This window comes from Danio aesculapii, chromosome 7 (genome assembly GCF_903798145.1).
Source record: "Danio aesculapii chromosome 7, fDanAes4.1, whole genome shotgun sequence".
Classification (NCBI taxonomy): domain Eukaryota; kingdom Metazoa; phylum Chordata; class Actinopteri; order Cypriniformes; family Danionidae; genus Danio; species Danio aesculapii.
In genome coordinates, this window is record NC_079441.1 from 21,025,091 (window position 1) to 21,046,859 (window position 21,769).

At 35.6% G+C, this 21,769-nt stretch overlaps 1 protein-coding gene across 2 annotated transcripts in view; it reads left to right on the top strand.

Moving 5' to 3' along the window:
* fxr2 (FMR1 autosomal homolog 2) overlaps window positions 1-21,769 on the top strand; it is a 43,611-nt gene that overhangs the window by 9,309 nt on the left and 12,533 nt on the right. For both annotated transcript variants that reach the window (XM_056461251.1, XM_056461252.1), the window contains exons 5-14: window positions 5,429-5,577; window positions 6,043-6,136; window positions 6,227-6,343; window positions 9,145-9,315; window positions 9,419-9,497; window positions 9,662-9,819; window positions 10,016-10,102; window positions 16,083-16,302; window positions 19,245-19,424; window positions 21,312-21,515. In XM_056461251.1, the coding sequence (XP_056317226.1) occupies window positions 5,429-5,577; window positions 6,043-6,136; window positions 6,227-6,343; window positions 9,145-9,315; window positions 9,419-9,497; window positions 9,662-9,819; window positions 10,016-10,102; window positions 16,083-16,302; window positions 19,245-19,424; window positions 21,312-21,515 (1,459 nt within the window). The remainder of the gene's footprint in view (window positions 1-5,428; window positions 5,578-6,042; window positions 6,137-6,226; window positions 6,344-9,144; window positions 9,316-9,418; window positions 9,498-9,661; window positions 9,820-10,015; window positions 10,103-16,082; window positions 16,303-19,244; window positions 19,425-21,311; window positions 21,516-21,769) is intronic.

Sequence of the window (21,769 nt, forward strand, 5' to 3'; positions counted from 1 at the left end):
CCAAACATTGGAGTGATCTCATTTATTGAGTCAGAATGAACCTCTTGGTGATCTAATGGCAGATTGCCTTAAGCTGTAGAATATATGTTCAGTATGCATGAGCAAGATCAACAACTGCAAAATGTAGCTCTGTTTAAAGACATCTGGATTTTTCTGTATGGTTCTGTCAGATTTTGGTCCTGGGTTAAAGGAAAGGTCTGTATTTTTGACTATTTGCATTCTGAAGATGGTGTCAATATTACATTAAATATTGTTTATTTGTAAATTAGACCTAAAGGTCCTGTAAAGTGCTTTGGATTTTTTTATTTTATGTTAGATGTAATCTCAACCGAAACACGAAGAGAGGGTGGAACATAATGTAACGCCTCTCCTTTTTAAAAAAACAACCAATAGCATTTTGCTTTTATCACCGCTCTGCCAGTGAAAGTGGTTGAGTTTAAGTGTATCAAATGAAAGGCAAACTAGAAGCGTCTTGAAGGGGGTGGGACATGTCAGATACTAGAGAGCATTTGATTGGTCAAGATTTGATATGAAACTGTAAACTACCAACTACAAGCTTTACATATTTATATCAGTTTTATATCTTCTAAATGCGAATTTAGTCACTGTTTAGAAGCACACGATATATACTTACAGATATCTTAAAAACGAACAGTTCTTATACTAACATCTGAACTTTATTTTATTTCATGGGACCTTAAACAACTTTGCGTGGTCATGACAATAGTTGAAAGACTCTTAAAGCACAAAAACAGTTGTTAGCAATGTTACTTCGTACGTGTAGTTAGATTAAGACTTTCTGCTTTTTTATGAAGCCAATTTTGATTTTCTCGTGATTCAGTGATGTCTACTAGCTGATATTAAAGTGCAATAAAATGGATAAACGTTCATTTAAAATGTAATAATGTAAGATTTGTCTTTATTTTATGGGAAATTGATTTTCACATCTGAATTGTTTCTGTTTGTAATCAACAGCAGAACCTCACTTGAATTTATCCTGGAACATAGGTTTAACAGAGTTAATCGAATGGTACAATGCTAGCATAAACTGTAGGATCTAACAACCTAAAACAAACATTTCAAACAAACTTCCAATGGCTGATGACTAGGGCTGTGAGATTTGGGGAAAATATCAAATTGCAAATTTATTTATTTTTGGCAGACATTTTGATTTGGGGTTTCATTTTGTAGTTGATCTTCAGCTCAATAATCTGTATTGTAGCTTCTTACTGCTAAAATGCAGTGAGTGTTAGTTTAAAAAAAGGAACTTAAAATATTAACTTATTAGCAAAGAACTCTGAAATTGCTTCTAGATTGAGTGTCAATGCTTCTTGCGATTTAGCTAATTGCAACGTTTTAAATTGCGATTTGTATTTTGATTAATGACACAGCCCTACTGGTGACGATGCTCTGAGACACTTTTATTGTGAGCTGTTAAGGTGAAAACATCACTGTGCTGCTCATAAGATTATTTATTTATACAATTCCAACCTAGATTTATGACTTGATAATTATTGTTTCAATAAAATGCTGTAAATGAATCAGATTTTTTTTAAAATATAAATACTGTCACTCAATGAACTATGAGGAACACATCGGCGAGCAAATCAGGACAAACTAGTGTAATCATGTTTTAAATGAGATTATTTGGTTTTTATTGTAATAAGTTCATTATTATATGTAAAAAAAATCTCTATTTAGTGAATATAAAACAAGGTTTTCTAGTATTATTTTTTTTTAAACATCATTAAATATAATAGGAATTTGCCCACTAGCCTCAATCAAGTTTGGCTTTTGGCCCTTCATAAGAAAAAGTGATATGGTCTAGTTTTTATTTTAGCTTTTTTTTTTTTAAGCGTGAGGGTAAAACATGAACCCGGTTATGAATATATTAAAAAATATATACTTGTTTGTTGTAAAAATTCGTAGTAATAACAAAAAAAATATTAATTAGTGGATCTCCTTTCCTCCAGACGCAGCGATGCTGCCGTTGTAGCTAGTGTATTCTGGGAAATTTTCTTACCCCTTGGTCTCGAGTGTGGTCCTGGAAAATCTCCGTTCGAAGGGCTATCTACCCCTTGCCCTTAACTCTATGCCTTCAAGCTAAAGAGAATTGGGACTCCTCTACCACTTCACGTGAACGCACAAAACGAGGGGTGGGGGAAGGTGAAGGGCTAAGGGGTAGAATTGGCTACTTGGGCTACTGGCAGCATTTCTTATTTCATTTTAATTACTGAAACTATAAATACAGAAGTATTAATGTACTCTCTAATCTTGCTTAACTTTCTCAAAACTTGTTTGCCATCCGCAGTTTGCTGACACAAAGTCTTTTTCGAACCTGCTTCTCCACACATTGTGGTCTAATTAGGTTAAGGCAGCACATGGGTTGACAGTCAGACCTCTCACAGTGTTACATGAAGCACCGGGGAGCTGTCGTCTCCCTCTTGCACACATTCACTGGGCCAGTCGAATAATGGGACGAATTTAGACTTGACTTTTGACTGCATTCCAGGTCATTGAGCGTAGTTGCATGTTTCTGCTGATATGAGATGTGGCTTCTTTGGCTTATTTTAGGGTTTGTTTTGCAGCACTATGGGCTGTTCATAGATTATCTTCAAATCGATTTTCTTCCCCACTGCGTTTACTGCCTTACAGACGGCAGATACTTAATGTTGCCTTATTGCTTCTGTCTGCAAGATGGCTTCAGTCGCACTGAGTGTGTGCTGTGCTAATGCGTCTCATCACATTGACCAATTACTGTCATTTTGAGCTAGTGGTCTCGCACAACAAAACCGTCTTTGAGCAGCTTCGCTCTGTTTGCTGTGTCTTTAAAGTTGCGAGGTTGTGAAAGAGGCCATTGTGACTTGTGTAATAAACAGTCAGCTGGTCATTATCACAAAGTGAACCAGACTGGTTGATCAGGAGGCCCGTTTAAAGCTGTTTGTAGATTATTATCCAACTTTTTAGATGGCTAATTGTCAAATAAATTATTATTTTAAGTGGTCTAAAATGCATCTTTGCTATTATAAAATAAAATATTTGATCTCACAGCACCATGTTTAGGCAATCAAAATGATTCAAGTGACTAATTATCCATTGAACTACCAGTCTAAAGGAAACTTCACTTTTTTTTTTTTTTTGAATAAGGGCTCATTTTACAACTTCCCCAGAGTTAATTTTAGGATTAACAGTTTTGTACCCATTCAACCAAATCTCCAGGTCTGGAGAATTTTTGGCTTAGCTTAGCATAGATCATTGACTCTAATTTGACCAGGGGTGCTCAACCCTATTCCTGGAGATCTACCTTCCTGCAGAGCTCACCTGCAACTTTGATCAAACACACACCTGTCTTTAATTACCAAGTGCTCCTTCAGATCCTATTTAGTTGGTTTAGTTATGTTTGATCAGGTTGGAGCTAAACTCTGCAGGAAGGCAGATCTTCGGGAACATGGTTGAGCACCCCTGGAATAGACCATTTGCATCTCGCTTGGAAATAATAATCTTTATTTAACCAATTAAGTCAATTGAGAACCAGTTTTTACAACGATGACCTGGCCAAGAGGCAAGCAGAAACAATACAAAGCAGTAGGGATACAATACAAGAATTTCACAAATGCAGATAATAACATATAAAACCAAGGAAAAACTAAAAACAAGCACAGTGATCTTGTACTGTTAACTGGATTGAATTTTTAAAGGATGATAGTGGAATTGAAAGTGTTGAGCTTTCAGATCAGCTGCAGATGATTCCAAGCATCAGCAGCAGAAATCTGAAAGAGTTGCGACCAAATGATGTGCGCACAAAGGTTAATAAAACTAGTAGAGTGCAGATTTCGACATGAATGTTAAGTGACTGTGAATATAGTGGAGTTTTTCCCAATAAGAGTTTTGTAAATGAACATAAACCAATGAATTTGTCGACGTGATTGAAGAGAAGGCCAATTCAGTAAAGAATACAGTTGACAGTGATGAGTATTAAATGGCGCACTAGTAACTAAACAAATTGTTGCATAGTAAATAACATCCAGTTTCGTGAAGGGGACTTTGAACCTGATCTGTAAATTAAATCCCCATAATCCAAAATTGGTAATACTGTAATTTGACCAAATGCTGCTTTGAAGAGTGCGTAAAGGAAGATTTGTTTCTGTAAAGAACCAATCCGGGTTTTAACCTTTTTGATCAACTCATTTATGCAAGTTTACCATCTAACCAGATTCCAAGATACTTGTAGCAGTCAACATAATCAATCTCAGTACCGTCCGAAGAGAAAATTGTTTCAACTTGTGTTACATGTCTGTTAAAACCATACATTTTGTTTTATTAGTATTTAAAACTAAATGAAGATTGGTAAAAGTGCAATGGATGCTTAAATTGGCTTGCAGTGAAGAAAGTGTTGTAGTCAGAGAAGAACTAGATGGTATCATCGGCGTACAGATGTATGTAAGAATCACCTGCAGCAGAGGCAATATCATTAACATAAATGCTAAAAAGTGTAGGTTCCAATATTGCTATTTTCTTTGTCGCTATTGCAAAGTACTATACTCTCATTCTGGCATAATCAATGAACTTTACCATTGTACCATGGCTGCAGCAGGCACAATGATATTACGCTACACCCTGCACTTGCACCACCAGTTAAAATCAGTGTAAAATCCTTGCACCCACTGCAGACAAATTCGGCTAATGGTCTAATCCGATTCAGTGGTTTATGCTAAGCTAAAAGTGCTCCTGCCAGACCCAGAAATCAGTTCAATGGATTCAAAAATGAAAAACTGTTTAACTCAAGGGAATTTTTTTTTTTTTTTTTAAAGTTGTGTCCTTTGACAGTTCATGTGCATGCAGAGATTTTGTTTTGTAATGTAATGAATTTTTGTTTAATGCCTTGTCAGCAATCAGCAATCTATTTTCATGGCAAGAACATTTCAATAATAAATGTAAAATTAAAAGAAACAAACAAAAGAATACATATATTAAATAAGATTTTTAGCGCTATTAAATTATAAAAATTCTAAAAACATTTCCTGGTGTCCTTAAATGTTCTAAAGAGAGTTCATTTCATAAAAAAAGCCTTCTGAAATCATTAAAACCAGCACAGTCCAGTAAAATGTGTTTTACAGTAAGGGGAGTTGTGCAGTGCAAACATTGAGTGGGGTCTTCACCTTTAAGCAAAAAGGCATGGGTTAATCTTGTATGTCTAGTACAACATCTTGAAAAAATCATTTGATCAAATCTAGTCTTAAAATGTCTTAACTCAGTTTGAGATTTCAGGTTGAATTTCATACAATTTATCATTTTCCAGTGCATCCCACTCCTTTTGCCACTTATTTAAAATGTATACGTTGATAAAAGGTCTCTTCTCTGAAGGAGGTTTCATCATATACATGTGGTGATAGGCATTGTGATATCGGTTTTGTTTTTGTCTATACAGTTCTATGTGATCGAGTATGCAGCCTGCGACGCCACATACAATGAAATTGTCACATCAGAGCGAATCCGGCCAGTCAATCCCAACAGCCCCTCGGCTCAAAATTCCTTCTATAAAGTCCCTATCGCTGTACCAGAGGATCTCAGAGACATGTAAGTTACATTTGCAGCATTCAGATGGTATCAAAATTTGTGTTTCCATATCTTCTCATGTCAGGACATTGTGTAAATTTGTTATTTGGTTGTTTGATTTAACCAAATTAGTTCAGTGCGTCCTTAGCAACAAACAACAACTAAATGTCCTTCAACGAAACACTAAAGGAAAATATGATTTGGGCTACATTGTTCACCTGCTGCAACATTTCTCTTATTTACATAATGTGTTTGCATATATCAGCTGTCAAGAACAACATCAGACAACATTTATTCAAATGTTGTTCTCAAGCTGCTTTCTAATTTTATTCTAATCATTTTGATCCAAATTTGGCCAATGCAGTTTTATCAATGTGTTGTACAGTAACTTTGTTTAATATAAAATCTGGGTCTTGAAGAGTTCTGTATTGAATATGCGTTTTAGAAATTAATGTTAATTATTCTTTTCCTTTCTAAATGGTGCAGCTGTTTGACCGAGAACATCCACAAAGACTTCAGGAAAGCTATCGGAGCAAATTGCATCTTCTACAACACCTCTACACACCAACTAATTGTCCTGGTCAGCGTTTAGTATTTACTTGATCTTTTTAATAGTGATTATTGATACTGATAGCTTTGTTTCTGAAGATGTTCGTCTGCTTCTCCTCAGTCTACAAATGAGTCCACAGTGAAACGAGCTGGGCTACTGAGTGACATGCATTTCCGGAGTATTCGCACCAAACTAATGCTGATGTCCCGCAATGAGGAGGCCACCAAACACTTAGAGGTAAGCACATGCAGTATTGGTATTTTGTTTAATGGGAATTTCTTTTATAAGAAGATATAAAAGCTGGTTTTCCATTGATGGTTAATCAAGTGATTAACAGAAATAATACCTTTAATACTCCATAAACAGCCTTGTCTATGAATAGTTTCTGAAACTTCTTGTTTTACAGATTTTTGAGTGATTATTGTAATGAGAATCGTTTCAGGAATTTTGTGCATTTGCTGTACAATTGTATCATTCATGTTAAAAATGTGATACTGATTTTTATACACCAGTTTAAGGTGCTTTCACACCTAGATGTTTGTTTCGGAACCTGGCACATTTGGCTCCTTTGCTCAGTTTGTTTTGCATATGTGGATACCACAATCACACTCTGCTTCACACTAAAACCATCAAGGTGGTCTTGGCTCGATTGAAACACTCTGGAGTGGCTTGATTGTAGTGAGAAAGCAATACAACCTAATGAACTAACCAACCAACCCATATCACAGTGTTTTATAGTTGTGTAATAGGCATATATGGCTATATGCAGAGAGAATTATGAGTAGAGCGGGATGTCATTCCTAACGGTAAATGTGTTTCATGTCGAATACGAAAGTGAAAACATGCTGAAATATTAACAAGAGCTGTTTATCTGTTAGCAAAATTGACCGAATTGCAGTCTTGGTTTATCTGTTATTTCTCTCTATAATGAAATTAGACTATAGACTGATTTCACGCATTCGCCATTTTAAAAGAGAAATCGAAGCTGCAGTGGGAAGAAACCCGGAAGTATCACCTGAAGTCACATGGGAACGTTGTGTACCTGGCTGTATATCTTGTCAGCAAAGAGAAAGTGACACGAATTTATAATTTCGCCGCCTTCCAAGTAACCTGAAGTCCGTTCTGAATGGATAGTGAATTTTTAGCTAAATTAAGGTAAATGGCACTAGTTGGCTAACGTTTTCTGTCCCAAACACACATTTTAAATGCTTTTTATCAAACCCAGATTAATAAACTGATTCTTTCACAATATTAGACTAGTCATGATACTGAATTTAGGCACCAGTCCGTACTGAAATTGTAAAAAAAAAAACGTCAACATTCACTGCACTTCACCAATGTTTATAGAGTGCAAACACGGATGAGCGATGTGCTGATGAATGCCCTGATCTTCGTGGATTTAAAACACTCCAGTATCTGTGTTTGCACTCTGTGAAGAGCAGTGAATTTATGACTTTTCATGGCCAATCTCAGTAATTTCTTATGAGCACTGGTAAACACAATGACAAATCTGTGGTGTTTAAGAACTCGCTCAGCGGCGCTTAAATGTTAGCGAGAAATGTACGTTTCTAAAATTTCAATACTGGGACAACACTATTACTGACAACATGAGGGTGTGCTACAGAGGACTGCATGGTGTTATCGCTCACCGGGTTACTCAGGCTGAAGCAGGCAAGCGTCCCCATGGTGTTTACCTGGTGCCATGAACTGAAGCCTACATTTCTGCTACTTACCAAAAGTATTTGAATTAAGTATTTGTCAATAGTTGGAATAATTTCTGGTATCTTCCCAAGGTATAATGTAATAAATGAGTAATCCAATTCTTCTCCAGTTTCTCTTTTTTTATTTTAATATCTATTGGTTTGTATTTTTGGGCAAACCCAAAAAGCGTGAAAATGGTTAGTCATTGAGGTTCCACGTTGTCTCCAACAAGAGCCCAATCTTTCAATACATGTATGCAATGCAGACAGTTTAGGAGTTATAAAGAACCTAATCAGATTTCTGTCCAAACTCTCTCCAAGCTCTCGAGTTTGGGGTTTTTGCAAGTGTGACACGCATATGTCAGTCAAATCAGTCTTCCTCTGTTATTTGTTGGTTTGACTCGTTCTCCCATTTTTGTTATGTAATTTGATGAATGAGTCTTACTGTTTTGTATGCATTCATATAATTTAGAGACTAGTTTTTTTGTTATTTTATGTATGAATCAAAAAATACTGTGATCAAATTATAATAATCCTTAAATTTTTTTAAATGTTTTTTATTAAAGTAATCCCTAACTTGCAAGTATCTGTACAAGTCCTGCTTGTCTAGGCCAAATGTATCTGATAGGGTCTGATAACTCATGAATAGTTCTGTGAAAAGAGGTCACTGAACTGAATGATGTGATTCCTCTTTAAACTCACTGTTTAAATCTCTTATCCAGTCTACAAGGTTGAAAATCTGGGTTGAATGCTATCCTTAATATCCCATTATGTTTTTGTAATTGTAATTTCTTCTGTATACTGAACCATAACTTAAGTAAAAACATGGTCCAATTATTCAATCTACTGTAATACATTTCTGCTCACTTAGTTTCTAAATGAATCGGCAATTTTGAATGAGTTATTTAATAGAGCTTTCATTTATTTGTATATGACAGGTCTGAACCAGCTGAGATATTTGTACAAATGCTCAAATTATGTATGTTTTTAAATTAATTATTCTAAACAAAATCTATATTTTTAATCAACTCTAAATTCACGAAAACAAATGCCATCTGTGCTTCTCATTTTGGTAGAGCTGACTAGTTTTTTGGAGCTAGCCCTGGAGCTTAACATTTGTGGAATGTGAACTCCTACTCAATCTTGGTTACACTGATTGTGCATTCTCTTGGTGTATTATTCATTTGTTTATTTTATTTTTATATTTTCTCATTCTTGTTTTGTTTTTTTTGTGTGTTGCTTATCTGCACATTCTTCTAAAAGCCATGCTGGATTCCCCCTGTGGTTTAATTAAGCAGACAGCCAGCTCAACATTGTGTGTTTTTGTGTGTATTGCAGACAAGTAAACAGCTGGCGTCTGCGTATCAGGAGGAAGTGAAGGTGCGTGAGGATCTGATGGGTCTGGCCATCGGCTCACATGGCGCCAACATCCAGCAGGCCCGCAAGGTTCCCGGTGTCACTGCCATCGAGCTGGAAGAAGAAAGCTGCACGTTTCGGATCTATGGAGAGGTGTGAACATCTTTTCTTAATGTTCGACTTTGATGCATATAAGGTGACTGGCAGCAATGATTTCATTTTTTTTTTAACTGTTCATTTTGTTTCCTCACCCAAGACCCCAGAGGCAGTCAAACAGGCCAGAACGTATCTGGAGTTTAAAGAGGATTCTTTCCCTGTGCCAAGGAATCTAGTAGGTGAGTTGGCTTTCTGCTTATCTGACACATTTCATTTGGACTTCTGGATGTGGTTCAGTTGTGGACAGACATTAGCTAAGCAAAAATGTTGAAGATCTGCCAAAGCCTGAATGATCTCACCTAATAGTTCTGTTTCTTTTCTGTTCTTTTTTTTTTCACAACAGGCAAAGTTATTGGCAAAAATGGCAAAATTATCCAGGAAATAGTCGACAAATCGGGCGTGGTTCGGGTTCGGATTGAAGGGGACAATGATAAAAAGCTGCCCAGGGAGGAGGGAGTCAGGCAGGGGGCTGGCAGAGACAACACTGTCAGCAGCCAAGAGGTGAATGAGCCGCCCACCTGATACAACACACCGCTCACTGTTGCAGCTAAATAAAACCTCAGCGAGGAAAACAACACATTGTTAGCAACACACTGTTTATTTACATATTTTCAGCATTTGAACCTGAAACGTCTGAAATGGGTTGTGAATTTACTAACAATGTAACTGCTATTCCTCTTTTCTTTATTTTTTTCAGGGAATGGTTCCTTTTATCTTTGTCGGAACTAAAGAGAACATCAGTAATGCCCAGGCCTTGCTTGAATACCATGTAGCCTACCTTCAGGTTAGTTATGCTGCTCTGGGAACTAGTTTGACTTTTTTTACACCTGCATTTCACCGTAAAACCTAAGTTATATTTTGTTTTCATTTATGCAGAATTTCATAGTGTGCTCTATTTAATAGACTGCACAAACACTGATCTGTGATCCAAGCTAATTAGAAAAATTCATCCTTGTCCAATGTGTGCACTTTTTCTCTCCTAAGGTTGAGCGTATGTTTGCAATCATTTAAAGCAGTGTTTCTCCACCACAATCCTGGAGGACCACCAGCACTGCATGTTTTGTATGTCTCCTTAGTCTGTCACACCCATTACAGGTCTTTCTGTCTCTGCTGATGGTCCGAATCAGATGTGTTTGCTTAAGGAGACATGGAAAATGTGCATGGCTGAAACGTCCTCCAAGAACGTGGTTGAGAAACACAGATTTAAAGTAAATTTGTAGAAAGTAGTGGTGGGATGTTTCACTAAATTGTCAGATTATTTGTATCGATTTAACAGTTTGATTCGCTTTACATTGTAAAAAAACAACAACAACAAAAAACCCGGTTCTAAGTTTAAATACCATTTAAAAATACCATGCATAAATACCTTATCTGCCATTTACAGTATGTTTTTTATTATTATTCATAAGGCCATGTATTCTAATTTCAGTTCTGGTTATTTAATGTAGTCTTTTGTTGTTGATTAATGGTAATGACCAGAGCGTTCATTTTGGCTGCTGTCATTCAAAAAAAAAATTCACTAATGTATGCTTGTACTTGGGCTCAAACTTAGCCGACTGTTAAATATGGGTATTCTGATTTTATCTTGTGTGCATTCAGCCTAATAAGGTGCAGCACAAAGCATGTTGAATTTAAAAAATAATTTGTGAGCTGAGAGAGAAACATGCATGAGTATTGAGTTTCTCATCTTGTTTGAATTTTTGAAAATTTGAACGGATATACCCTGAAGCATGCAAGTTAGCAGCATTAACTATGAAAGAGACACTATACACTCTGAAGAAATAAAGTTAAAACGTGATTGGACAGAATTGCCATGGGTGTTGAGACTGACACAGACACGTTTATGGCAGTAAAAAACTGAACAATTATTTGAACTGTACAAGGTAAAAACAAATATTTATTGTTAGATCTTTTTTTATCTACCAAGTGTGCAGCTTTTGTCACTGCAGTGTGAATTAATGGGCTTATTTACTTCCTAAATAAAGTCTACTTTTATACTTGACCTTTACTTAAGTATACTTCTTTTTTCTAAGGGTGCATTAACTGACTTACCAAGATCAGTCTTGTACAGCCAGAGGGAGTATTGCTGCTCTGACAGCCAAGTTGGGTCAAAGCTAGTGATGCTCCGATCAGGATTTTTGCAGCTGATATTGAGTACCGATTCCTTGTCATGGTGATCGGCTGATACTGAGTACCGATTCTGATGCTTCAAGCTTTATAACGCATTGAGCACATTTTCCCCTCTAAGTATGAACCTTAAGAGAAGATCTTGCCTTACCTGAGAGAATAAATGAAAGATGCTGCATATAATCCCTAAAACACATCTCTTATAACATTTAGGTATGCACGTGTCATGGCCGGAAGCAGCTTTAGAGAAAATAATTCATCTATTCATTTTACTCTGGCTTAGTCCCTTTATTCATCAGGGGTTGCCACAGCGGAATGAACTGCCACAGAAAATAATATAACACCGCTGTAAAAATTGTTACGAAAAGTGCAACAATGATACAATGCAATTTGGAAACACTGCAAATGATGAAAGAAGAGTTCAACATGTTTCAATTAAGAACAAGTTTGGAGCATAAGAATTAAAATGCACACCTACAAATCTAATACTTTTTTACTAAAAAAGAAGAGGTCTATAAACTACCATTTATAGCAATGAGTGTATTACACAGCTTTTAGTTAATTTGCAATGTTGTCAAAACAGAACTTTCAGTTGTTATATGTTAAAAGACCATTCAAATATTTTGCTGGTCTCCAACTAATGACAGCAGATCACTCAATGAGAGAGAGAGAGAGAGAGAGGGATCTGCACTCGCGATATCTTTACTGCTCTATTCATTTAACCGAAGAAATGTAATGCTTAGAACATTACTGTGCCTCTCATGATCTGTTGTCTTGCTCATTCATTCTAGTCGCCATGATTTCCAAGTATTGTAACTCCTTTTTGGGCATCACTGGGCCGGTATGAATTTGCAGGAGACTCGCGGAGCTTCCAGGAGAGGTCAGGTTGGATGAGATGCTAGATAGGGGCGAACGCCTCACAGCAGCTCAAAACACTGGAAGTACAATGGCTGCACCTGCAACAAAGCATCATTCATGCGAGTTGCGCCAATAAACTAAACAGAGGTCCCATCGCATCTGTGTAGCTGCTGTGACGAGCAAATTACGCTCCCACGCATCATTTACCTGTGTTGTGGCTGCTGTAGGCTATACATAATATACAGGAGTGTCTTCGGTCCTGTCAGATGTGGCGCGCGCACTCTCATTCCCACACAGCAGAGAGTGGCTGTGTGAACTCAATGTCGATTCAGAAAGCTGAAATTTGTAATCGCACGACCATGTAGAGACAAAAATCTCATGCCGTTGTGTAAATAAGATATTACATACGGCTATTTAGCTTGTTTATTAAAAGAAGATGTGATCTGGTGCTATATATAAAATACAATTAACTAGATTTCAAGGGGGTGGGGAAAGCCGTTGAGGGGGTGGGGCGCCCCCTAATATAATGGTGGGGGAAACACTGCTTCGATCCGCAGTTCCTCAAGTCCCAAACCAAGCAAGCCAGTGGCGATGAACAAAACTTCACCAATTGACGAAGTGAAGGGGGAAAATATCTTTATCTCCTCACACATCCCTTCCTTAAAGGGATTGCTCACCCCAAAAAGAAAACTCAGTTGCTTTTTTAAACATTTATGATCTTCTGTTGAAGACAAGTGGATCTTTTGAAGAATGCTGGTTACTGGAACCCATTGACTTCCATTTTAGGAAGTAAATTGTTTTGGAAGTCCAGCATTTTTCTAAATATCTTCTTTTGTGTTCAACAGAAGAAACGTTAAATAGGTTTTGAACAAGGGCGAGTAAATGATGACAGAATTAAATTTTTTTATGAGAACTATCCCTTTAATGCAAGAACCCATTACTCTTGCCTCCTTCAGCAGTCTTGTTCTGTATCATGTTTTTTTTGCCGTCACCTAAAACTTTTGTTGTTAGTTTCTCCGCAATTTGTGTTTTGGCTTGGTTTGCTGTTGCCACTTTGTAGAAAAATATAATTTAAAGTATTTATGGGCTACTTGAATATTAAAAAAATACATTTTAAAATAAATAGTTAATAGGATGACATGTGTACTGTGCTAATGATTGGTTTAGTCAAATGCACACACTTTATTTTACACATACAGAGTATATTTTCTATATTTTTAGGGTATAATAGTCAGCTGACCTCCTACTTCATGGAAAGCTGTTGGTCATCTTTAACGGCTAACTGATGCTAAAAATACCCCCATTGGGGTTAGATTTGCTGGGGGCGGGGGAAGTGTGGATTACATGTCATCTCAATTTAGCCCACTACATTAGCCCCAGCCACATTGCCCCCCACCATCAGCGTTCAGCTGCTGTTTAACACTGACACCTGTTACATTGTGATTTGACACCGTCACATACGTTTACAGACATGGTGCATCCAGTGAAAACCCACCCCAATAAATGCTGTCAGTGCAGAAAAATCATGCTCGAGATGTCATGTTTGGGCCATCACTTTCACAACAACCAATCATTTCATCAGCCTCTATAGGAGGAACTGAATATTAATTGTTTTAATATGGGGGTTTTGTGCATTAGTAAAACAAACAATATAGTAGTAATGTTATGTAGCATTATTTTCCACCATTTGCTATTAGAGCATGAAGACCAGGAAGTATAACATAGTTTAATATTAATATAATTCATGTAATTTTAATAAAGATTGTTGAAAAACTATATTAAATATTATATAAAGATTATATTATACTGTATTTTATCACATTATAATGCAATGTTTAGTCATGTTATCTTCAATGTTATATTATACCATAACATATTGTTATGCCTGACTTTATTGTATATCTGGGATGCCCAAACTTTTTGTTATGAAGAGCCAAATATCAAACTTGATTGAGGGCAGCTGGCTATTATAATGACAACTTAAGAATTCCATTTATAACACAATGGAGTTTAATGCCGAATACACTAGTCAAGCTGCACCCGCCTTTGCCTTCATTTGCTCACTGTGGATATTTGAGTTGTGGTGTATCTGTTGAGCAACAGGATGTTCATTACAAAAACTAATAATAAAAATTTACAACTTATAATTGAAACTTTTAACCAAAGTTAGTTTTTTTGTAGCTTAAAATAAAACAAACAAACAAACAAAAGGTTATGATAAATATGGTTAAAGGTATTAACCCCAACCCTCCTCAAAATTCTTCCTCTCTTCTCTGATAGGATAGTGGGCCAAATCAAAGGTTACCATGGGCCAACTTTGGGCCCTAGTTAGGGCTTCTTGGTAGTACATGTAGTTGTTTAGATCAGGGGTTCGGCGTCGCGGGACAATGACAGGGGGCCGCTTGGTTTCCAAAAGTCAAATAAATTTTAGTAAACTATTAGAATTACCATATTTTATCCATAACCCACAGAAGACAAAAACAATAGTTATAAGTTGCATAAAAAAAAACAACAACATGCAAATGAAAAGTTATCATCCTGTCAATAACTCATAGGATTGGTGTGCTTGCGTTAGATTAACAACACAGCAATAACGTCAGCTGCAAGGGATTGATTTTTATAGCACCAGGTTAAACTTTCTGACTCCTTTATGGTAATCAAATACATTAAAAATAAATGCAGGACACAACAAAACGTTAAGGATGATCTCTGAGTGGCGGTCTCCAAAATTAAGCCAAGAATAGACTTGTGCTGAAAAATTGTTCCCACAAATCTCTTTAGGTGAGATTAACCTCTTAAGGCCCCGTGTGTTGTTTTTTTACATCCATTTTTTATTTCTCTTTGCTATTTGGGCTTATTAGAAACTAATTAGAATAAAAACCTAAGTATCATCTTTTGATATGATGTCTTTTTAGAGAAAAATGATGTCCATATATGTGGACTCATGGTCCAAATTTACATTTACATTTTCAGATTTTCTTAATGCAAATTTAACATAGAAATGTTTTTTTTTTTACTTGCTCTGAATTTTTTTTTCCATTTTGGACAGTTAAAAATAGGATTTGGGACATTTCATATGCTGCAAAACAGTTGCAGGATGACACTGTATGTCAGTAACAAAATATAAAACATTCAAAGTATTTTAAATAGCCACTTAAGAGCTAAAATGTGCTGTCCACATATGCCAAGCCCTCGGAGGTTAATATTAAATTAAATGCATTAATAAATGCCTATAAACATAATATGGTGTTTTTTTTGTGTTGTCAATATGCTCATGTTTATATAGGGTTATTGATGTGTGCACAGCAATTGTATATTTTTAATGACGGGGTCGCGGGCTGAAAAGTTTGGGAACCCCTGGTTTAGATAATACATTTTATTATAGTTTCTTATTATCTTCTGTATTGTCATTGTCAATACAAGTAGAAATTTCTGTTAAACAATATAATCCAGTTATTATATTATATTGTATCTGTTATTGTATTGTGTATATACTGTATTACAATACAATATGTAATATACTGTTAGATTTGTATATTCTATTGTATATAAGTACATGTATAATATGTATATTATTATCTTTTGTACAATATTGTTATATTAAGATTTATAGCAACTTATAAACTTTTTTTAATAAAGTCAGAATTTAGTTGTATTTATATACAATAGCTAAACACAGAATTATATTAGTTATATTATAGTATATGTCGTCTTTTGTAAAGGATCTCTGTTACTCTGCCTATGCACCTGACAGTGGTTTGTTTCTGTGTGCCGGACAGGAGGTGGAGCAGCTGCGTCTGGAGCGTCTGCAGATCGATGAGCAGCTCCGTCAGATCGGGGTGGGATATCGAGCTCCCCCGAGTCGCTCTGGTTCAGGGGTCGCGGGTGAGCGGGAGCGAGGTTACCTTACAGACGAGAGCACCAACTCCCTCCAGACAACACGCACATATGGAGGAAGAGGACGCGGACGCAAACCTAACAATACGTACTCCGGCTATGGTGAGACTAGAACTTTCACAATGCATATATGTCCTGACTATCTGTGTGTTTTATAGAAAGATGCACAACAGCCTTAAAGGGATAGTAGGAAGATGATTTAATCTGAAGTCGTTCAAAACCGTTGAGTTCCTACTTCTGTTAATCAGAGAAGATATTTTTAAGAATGCTGAAAGCAATTGACATCCGTAATAGGAAATGAATACTAGGGACATTCTACCAGAAACGTACATTATCTGTCCCTGAAATAAAAACATAAATACAGTGAATAAAGTATTTCATCCCAAAAATGTCTAAAATGGACTGATGGTTGATTTCTGAGAGTTGTTCTGTAAAAGATTTCTATTTGTTCTCAGATTTTTTTGATCTTTAATAAAACACTTTACACTGTACAAACTCTGTGTCCTTGTTCTCAGCCCAATTGAGCCTACAGCTTTAATACTTTTGTAATGCTAAAAACTGTTGTTTAGGCGGAAAAAAAACTTCAGAAATAGCAAGTTTAAGTTATCGTTCACATCAATTGATTAAAAACATGAAATTATAAATAAATTCTACAAATATATAATCCAAATAAATTTACAATTCTCCCCATGTTTCTGTCACATTTGCATTAAATTTAACATACAATGCGCGCAATACACCTTGAAGGCTATGACTGGGAAGTGACATCATTTGATGGAGGAGAAGCTGAAAGTGATCAAGGATGCGTTCTATCATTGAATTGTATGATTTTATGCTTGTTTTTGTATGATTTTTTTTTTTGAGGACAACAAGCTTAAGTCAGGCCCTGTCACATTTTTTTCTGAAAATGTACTGGTGTTTCTGGTAGAATGTCCCACTATTAAAGTCAATGGCTACTGGTTTACGCCACTCTTCAAAACATCTTGTTTTGTGGTAAATAGGTGAAAGAAATTGTTTTCATTTTTGTGTGAACTTCCCCTTTCAGACACACCTGTGTAAACTATGGTTATTTTTATTTTTCTGTAAACCACTAGATGGCGCAATAAAACATCATAGTACTATTTAAACATAAAATCTGCCCATTTCACTATGCACACTGGACATTTGTCAGATTTTAGACACCACCGAGTCAGTTCTGTTCAAAGTTGGTGATGTTTAATATTTGTTTAAATGATTTGAAGTGATTTGTTTCAAAGTTTACATTTGATAGTTCCCACAACAGAGCTATAAGTAGGGCCAGACAGAATCTGTGGAATTTTTTGCTATTTCTGTGCAGAATTTTTTTTTTTTTAAGTGATTTTTGGAGTATCGTAACTAGAAACTTAATATTTTAAATAAAAAGTAATACCTTTTTAACTTGTATTTAATGTTTATAATGCAAATTCAATTAGATCCATGTATTTAGCAAACAAAGCAACTCTCTCATATATTATATCTACTAATAGACAGAATTTATTTACAATCTGTATTGTGAATAAATCAAATGAACATTTTCATATTAGTCAATAATATTACTGAAATTAAATTAAAAACTGAATAAATATAAGTTTAAACGCATTTACACAAGTAAATAAGTAGACTCAATGATTGGCAAAAAAAAACTGCATCATAATCCATCATAGTCCTTGTGGGCCTAGTTATAAGCTATAAATTTTTGTCAAATCTAATTGACTTTTTGTTCCATGTTGATTGGCCTCTTTGCCTTTTTTATAAGTTTTTTTATAAGTTTTTTTAACAACTTTTATTGTTTATCTTTTTAAACACATTCCAAAGTTATACACAATAGAAGAAATATAAAAAAAAGATTTCTTTAGTTTTACCTTAAAGTCACACTTAGCTTATTTTTATTTTTGGAAATAGGCACGTTTTAAGTCCTCTTTTTAGCAATCCATTCGGCCAATCTCCAGGTCTGGCAGGAGCACTTTTTTAGCTTAGCTTAGCATAAACCATTAAATCAGATTAGACCATTAGCATCAATCTAAAAAATTTTTTAAAGAGTTTTAATATTTAAAGTGCAATGATATTATGCAACGGTTTTACCTAGTTAACTAACTGCAAACTTTTTTTCTGGACTAAAGCGTATATGCACAGCTAGTGTTTCCTCCCAAACTGATAAACTTCCGGTAAACGAGTCGAGTAATGTGACTTTCTCTTTTTTTTTTTTTTTTTTTTTTTCAGTTTTATGATTCCTTTTACAGCATTGATGTTGTAATGTAATTAAAATATATTCAGTTAAATAGACTCCAGCATCCATTTAGTTGTTGAAGCGTAAACCGTGATGAAAAATCGTTTACAACCACGCACTCGTCAGGATCAGCAGGCAAGCGCTGAAACACCATTGAAAATACTGGAGTAAAATAAATGTTCATATTTTAAAGACATGGTGCTGAACAATGTAATTTAATGCAGTGCTGCTTGTACGTTCTGAAACCCACTTTATATCAGATATCAATCAGCCAGTGGGGATTGTTGATTTTTAAGGAAAACAGATCTTAAACACGCCGATTTTTGTAACTGCATACAGTTCACCGGAGGCGCTTGACCCAGGTTACTGCAAAATTAAAAGTCCTTCTGCATACTTCTGCATATACCCTATTATCTAGGGGACTTGTAAAATGAGCCAATTTCCTGTGTTCCCTTTAAGCTTCATTTTATACCTGATGTAATGTATAGTGCGTTTTACTTGGGAGTTCTCAATTTACATACTAATAAATAATTTTAATACAGTTGGCTAATGGTGCATGATGATAATCTGAGAATGTAGTGTATATAATGCAGTTATATGCCTTACTGGTTCAAAAATACTCTGTATACAAGTGTCTCTTTTTGTATTATATGATTAGGCAATATCATACAAGCATTGAGTTAAATATCACACACAAGCTTTGTTTTTTTTCAAATGGCACCAGTGATAGTGTGCCTACATTGTTCTGTATAAATGGTGTCCCTGGTGCTTAACATTCTTCATTCTTGTCTTCTTACAGGAACTAACTCTGAGATGTCCAATGCATCAGAGACTGAGGATTTGGGGGATCGGGAGTCCAGGCCTAAAGGGGTTGGAGCAGATGATCGGGGTTCGAAGCGTGGAGGTCGAGGCCGTGGCTCCAGCGCTGGCAGGGGCCGTGGAGGACCAGGACCCAGAAACATTAACACTATCAGCTCAGGTACAGCCCATTGGAATTTTAATATATATAAAAGTCTGAGCCACTATTAGTACTGAATATAGTTATTATAAGTAGCTGTAATGGATCCTTTTCACAATGACGTCACTTCACTTCCCCCGATCAGCAACACAGTGTATTTTTAGTTCCAGTGTAACTTTGAATAAATGGGAGACTTCTCTGGAAAATTTACAAATGAAAATATTAACATTGCAGACTTTATAAATATTACAGTATTGGCCATGTGTTACTCTTTCAATACTGAGCTGCTTTCAGAGTTTGAAAATGTAATTAAAGTTATTATAAATAGGAATAAGCTATTGTTTATCAAGGAAAGTTTATGTTTGGAACCTTTTTACTTAAGTAATTTAGTTTTATTTTATTTAATCAATAATGGATTTATTTATTTTTTGATCAGTTATATGTAAATCTACAAATGCAATCAGTTTTTCAATTATTATTTACTGATCTATTAATGTTTTGTTCAGTTTCTCCATTTAAACGAATTAAGACAGTGTCCTGCCGCCTCCTACTGGATTGGTTTAATATGATATCTGTACTACCTTTTAATTAATAATGTTACAAATAATTTCATAATCTAATAATACTGAATGAAAATGCCATCGTCTTGGTGTTATTTTGCAGCTGTAAATTTTTGTAATGATTTCATTTGATTATTAAGAGTCACATTCGACGTTGTTGTTCTATTTCATTCAATAGGAATATTAAATAGATAGAAATGTTATGTTCAAAAATGAAACGCCTATATAGAAAAAAATGTCAGAGGAAAATGCAGTAGCATGTGAATGATAGGAATGTGTTTGTGAATCAGCTGTCCACTGTAAACAACCATGGTAAAATACCCACTGTTATTTATTACTTATTCTTCAGGACACAAAAAAATGATAAAAAAGAATTTGACAAAAAAATGTTTAGCACCTGTGTAAACATCAAAAATCTTTATTTGACAAATGCTGACAAGTACATACCAACTTCATCTGCAGTAAGGACAGCAACACAATGCAATACACGCATTTATAGTCCTATTTTCTTGGTTCAAGCGGAAATCCGGCTGATGTTTTTTTTTTTTAGATGTCTCTCCTTGAATGCAGACAACATAAAACAGCCTAGTCACAGTCTAACTGTTTCTGTAATAAGTATACAGCTGACTGGGTGAGTTGTCTGTGGGAAGTTCTGTGTAGGCGGAAGTAACGATACACTGCGTGGAGTGAAACCGGACATTGTGTGACATGTAAAAAGGGTCTATTGTATGCAAGAAAAAATCATGCACGAAAATGACAATTTAATCTGTCAAAGTTTGAGAAAAATAAGGATTTTAGACATCAAAAGGTATTTTATTGAAAAGGTTATTCATAGAAATCAGAAACCTTCATTATTAGCTACACTGGTGGCCAGTAAGTGACCTGGATGTGTTTTTTTTAATGGGCACCCATTCTCAATTTTAGCTATTTGTTTATTAGTTTTGAATATTGATGGTTTATTAGCACTTATAAATAACATATTATTACATTTGTTCCTAATCTTTCACCTTAATCTTTTCTATATTATAATGGAGCTGCTACAACTACCTTACATTTCAATAATCAGTATATCAGGATATTAATTAATGAGCAAAAGTCATAAGTATTGGGAAATTGGGAATATGAATAGGCTATACATTTAAATGAAAGGCTCTCATTTAAATTAATGCTTTTTTCTTATATTTCTTTACAAACTTTTCACAATTGTAGTATTTTAAAACAAAAAACAAAAAGAGATTAATGATAATTTACACGAAGCCCCTTTTTAAATGCTTGGGAGCTATGCATGCAAAATTCTCTATGTAATTATTTGTTCTGCCATTGACTCTAGTGTTCTTGTGTGTTCCAGTCCTCCGAGATCCGGACAGTAACCCGTACTCTCTGCTGGAGGGTGAAGGTGAGCAAGGCGGTGACACAGATGCCAGTGAGAGCATGGGTGGCATTGACCGCAGAAGGCGCTCACGTCGCCGCCGTAATGACCTGGAACCAAGCCTTATGGATGCAGCCGCTAACGAATCAGACGGTCAGGCAGCCACAAGTGAAAATGGACTGGGTATGACATTCTATTAATTCTTTTTTTTTTTTTTTTTTTTTTTTTGGATACACACACACAGGTTGATTTAAAGCATGGGTCTCAAACTCGATTCCTGGGGGACAGCAGCAATTCACAGTTTTGCTCCAACCCTAATAAAACACCGCTGATCCAAAGGTGTTCAAGACTACAAGAGACTTTTAAGCAAGTGTGAGTTGGAGGTGGTTGGAGCTGAAATCTGCAGAGCTGTGGCCCTTCAGGAATTGAGTTTGAGA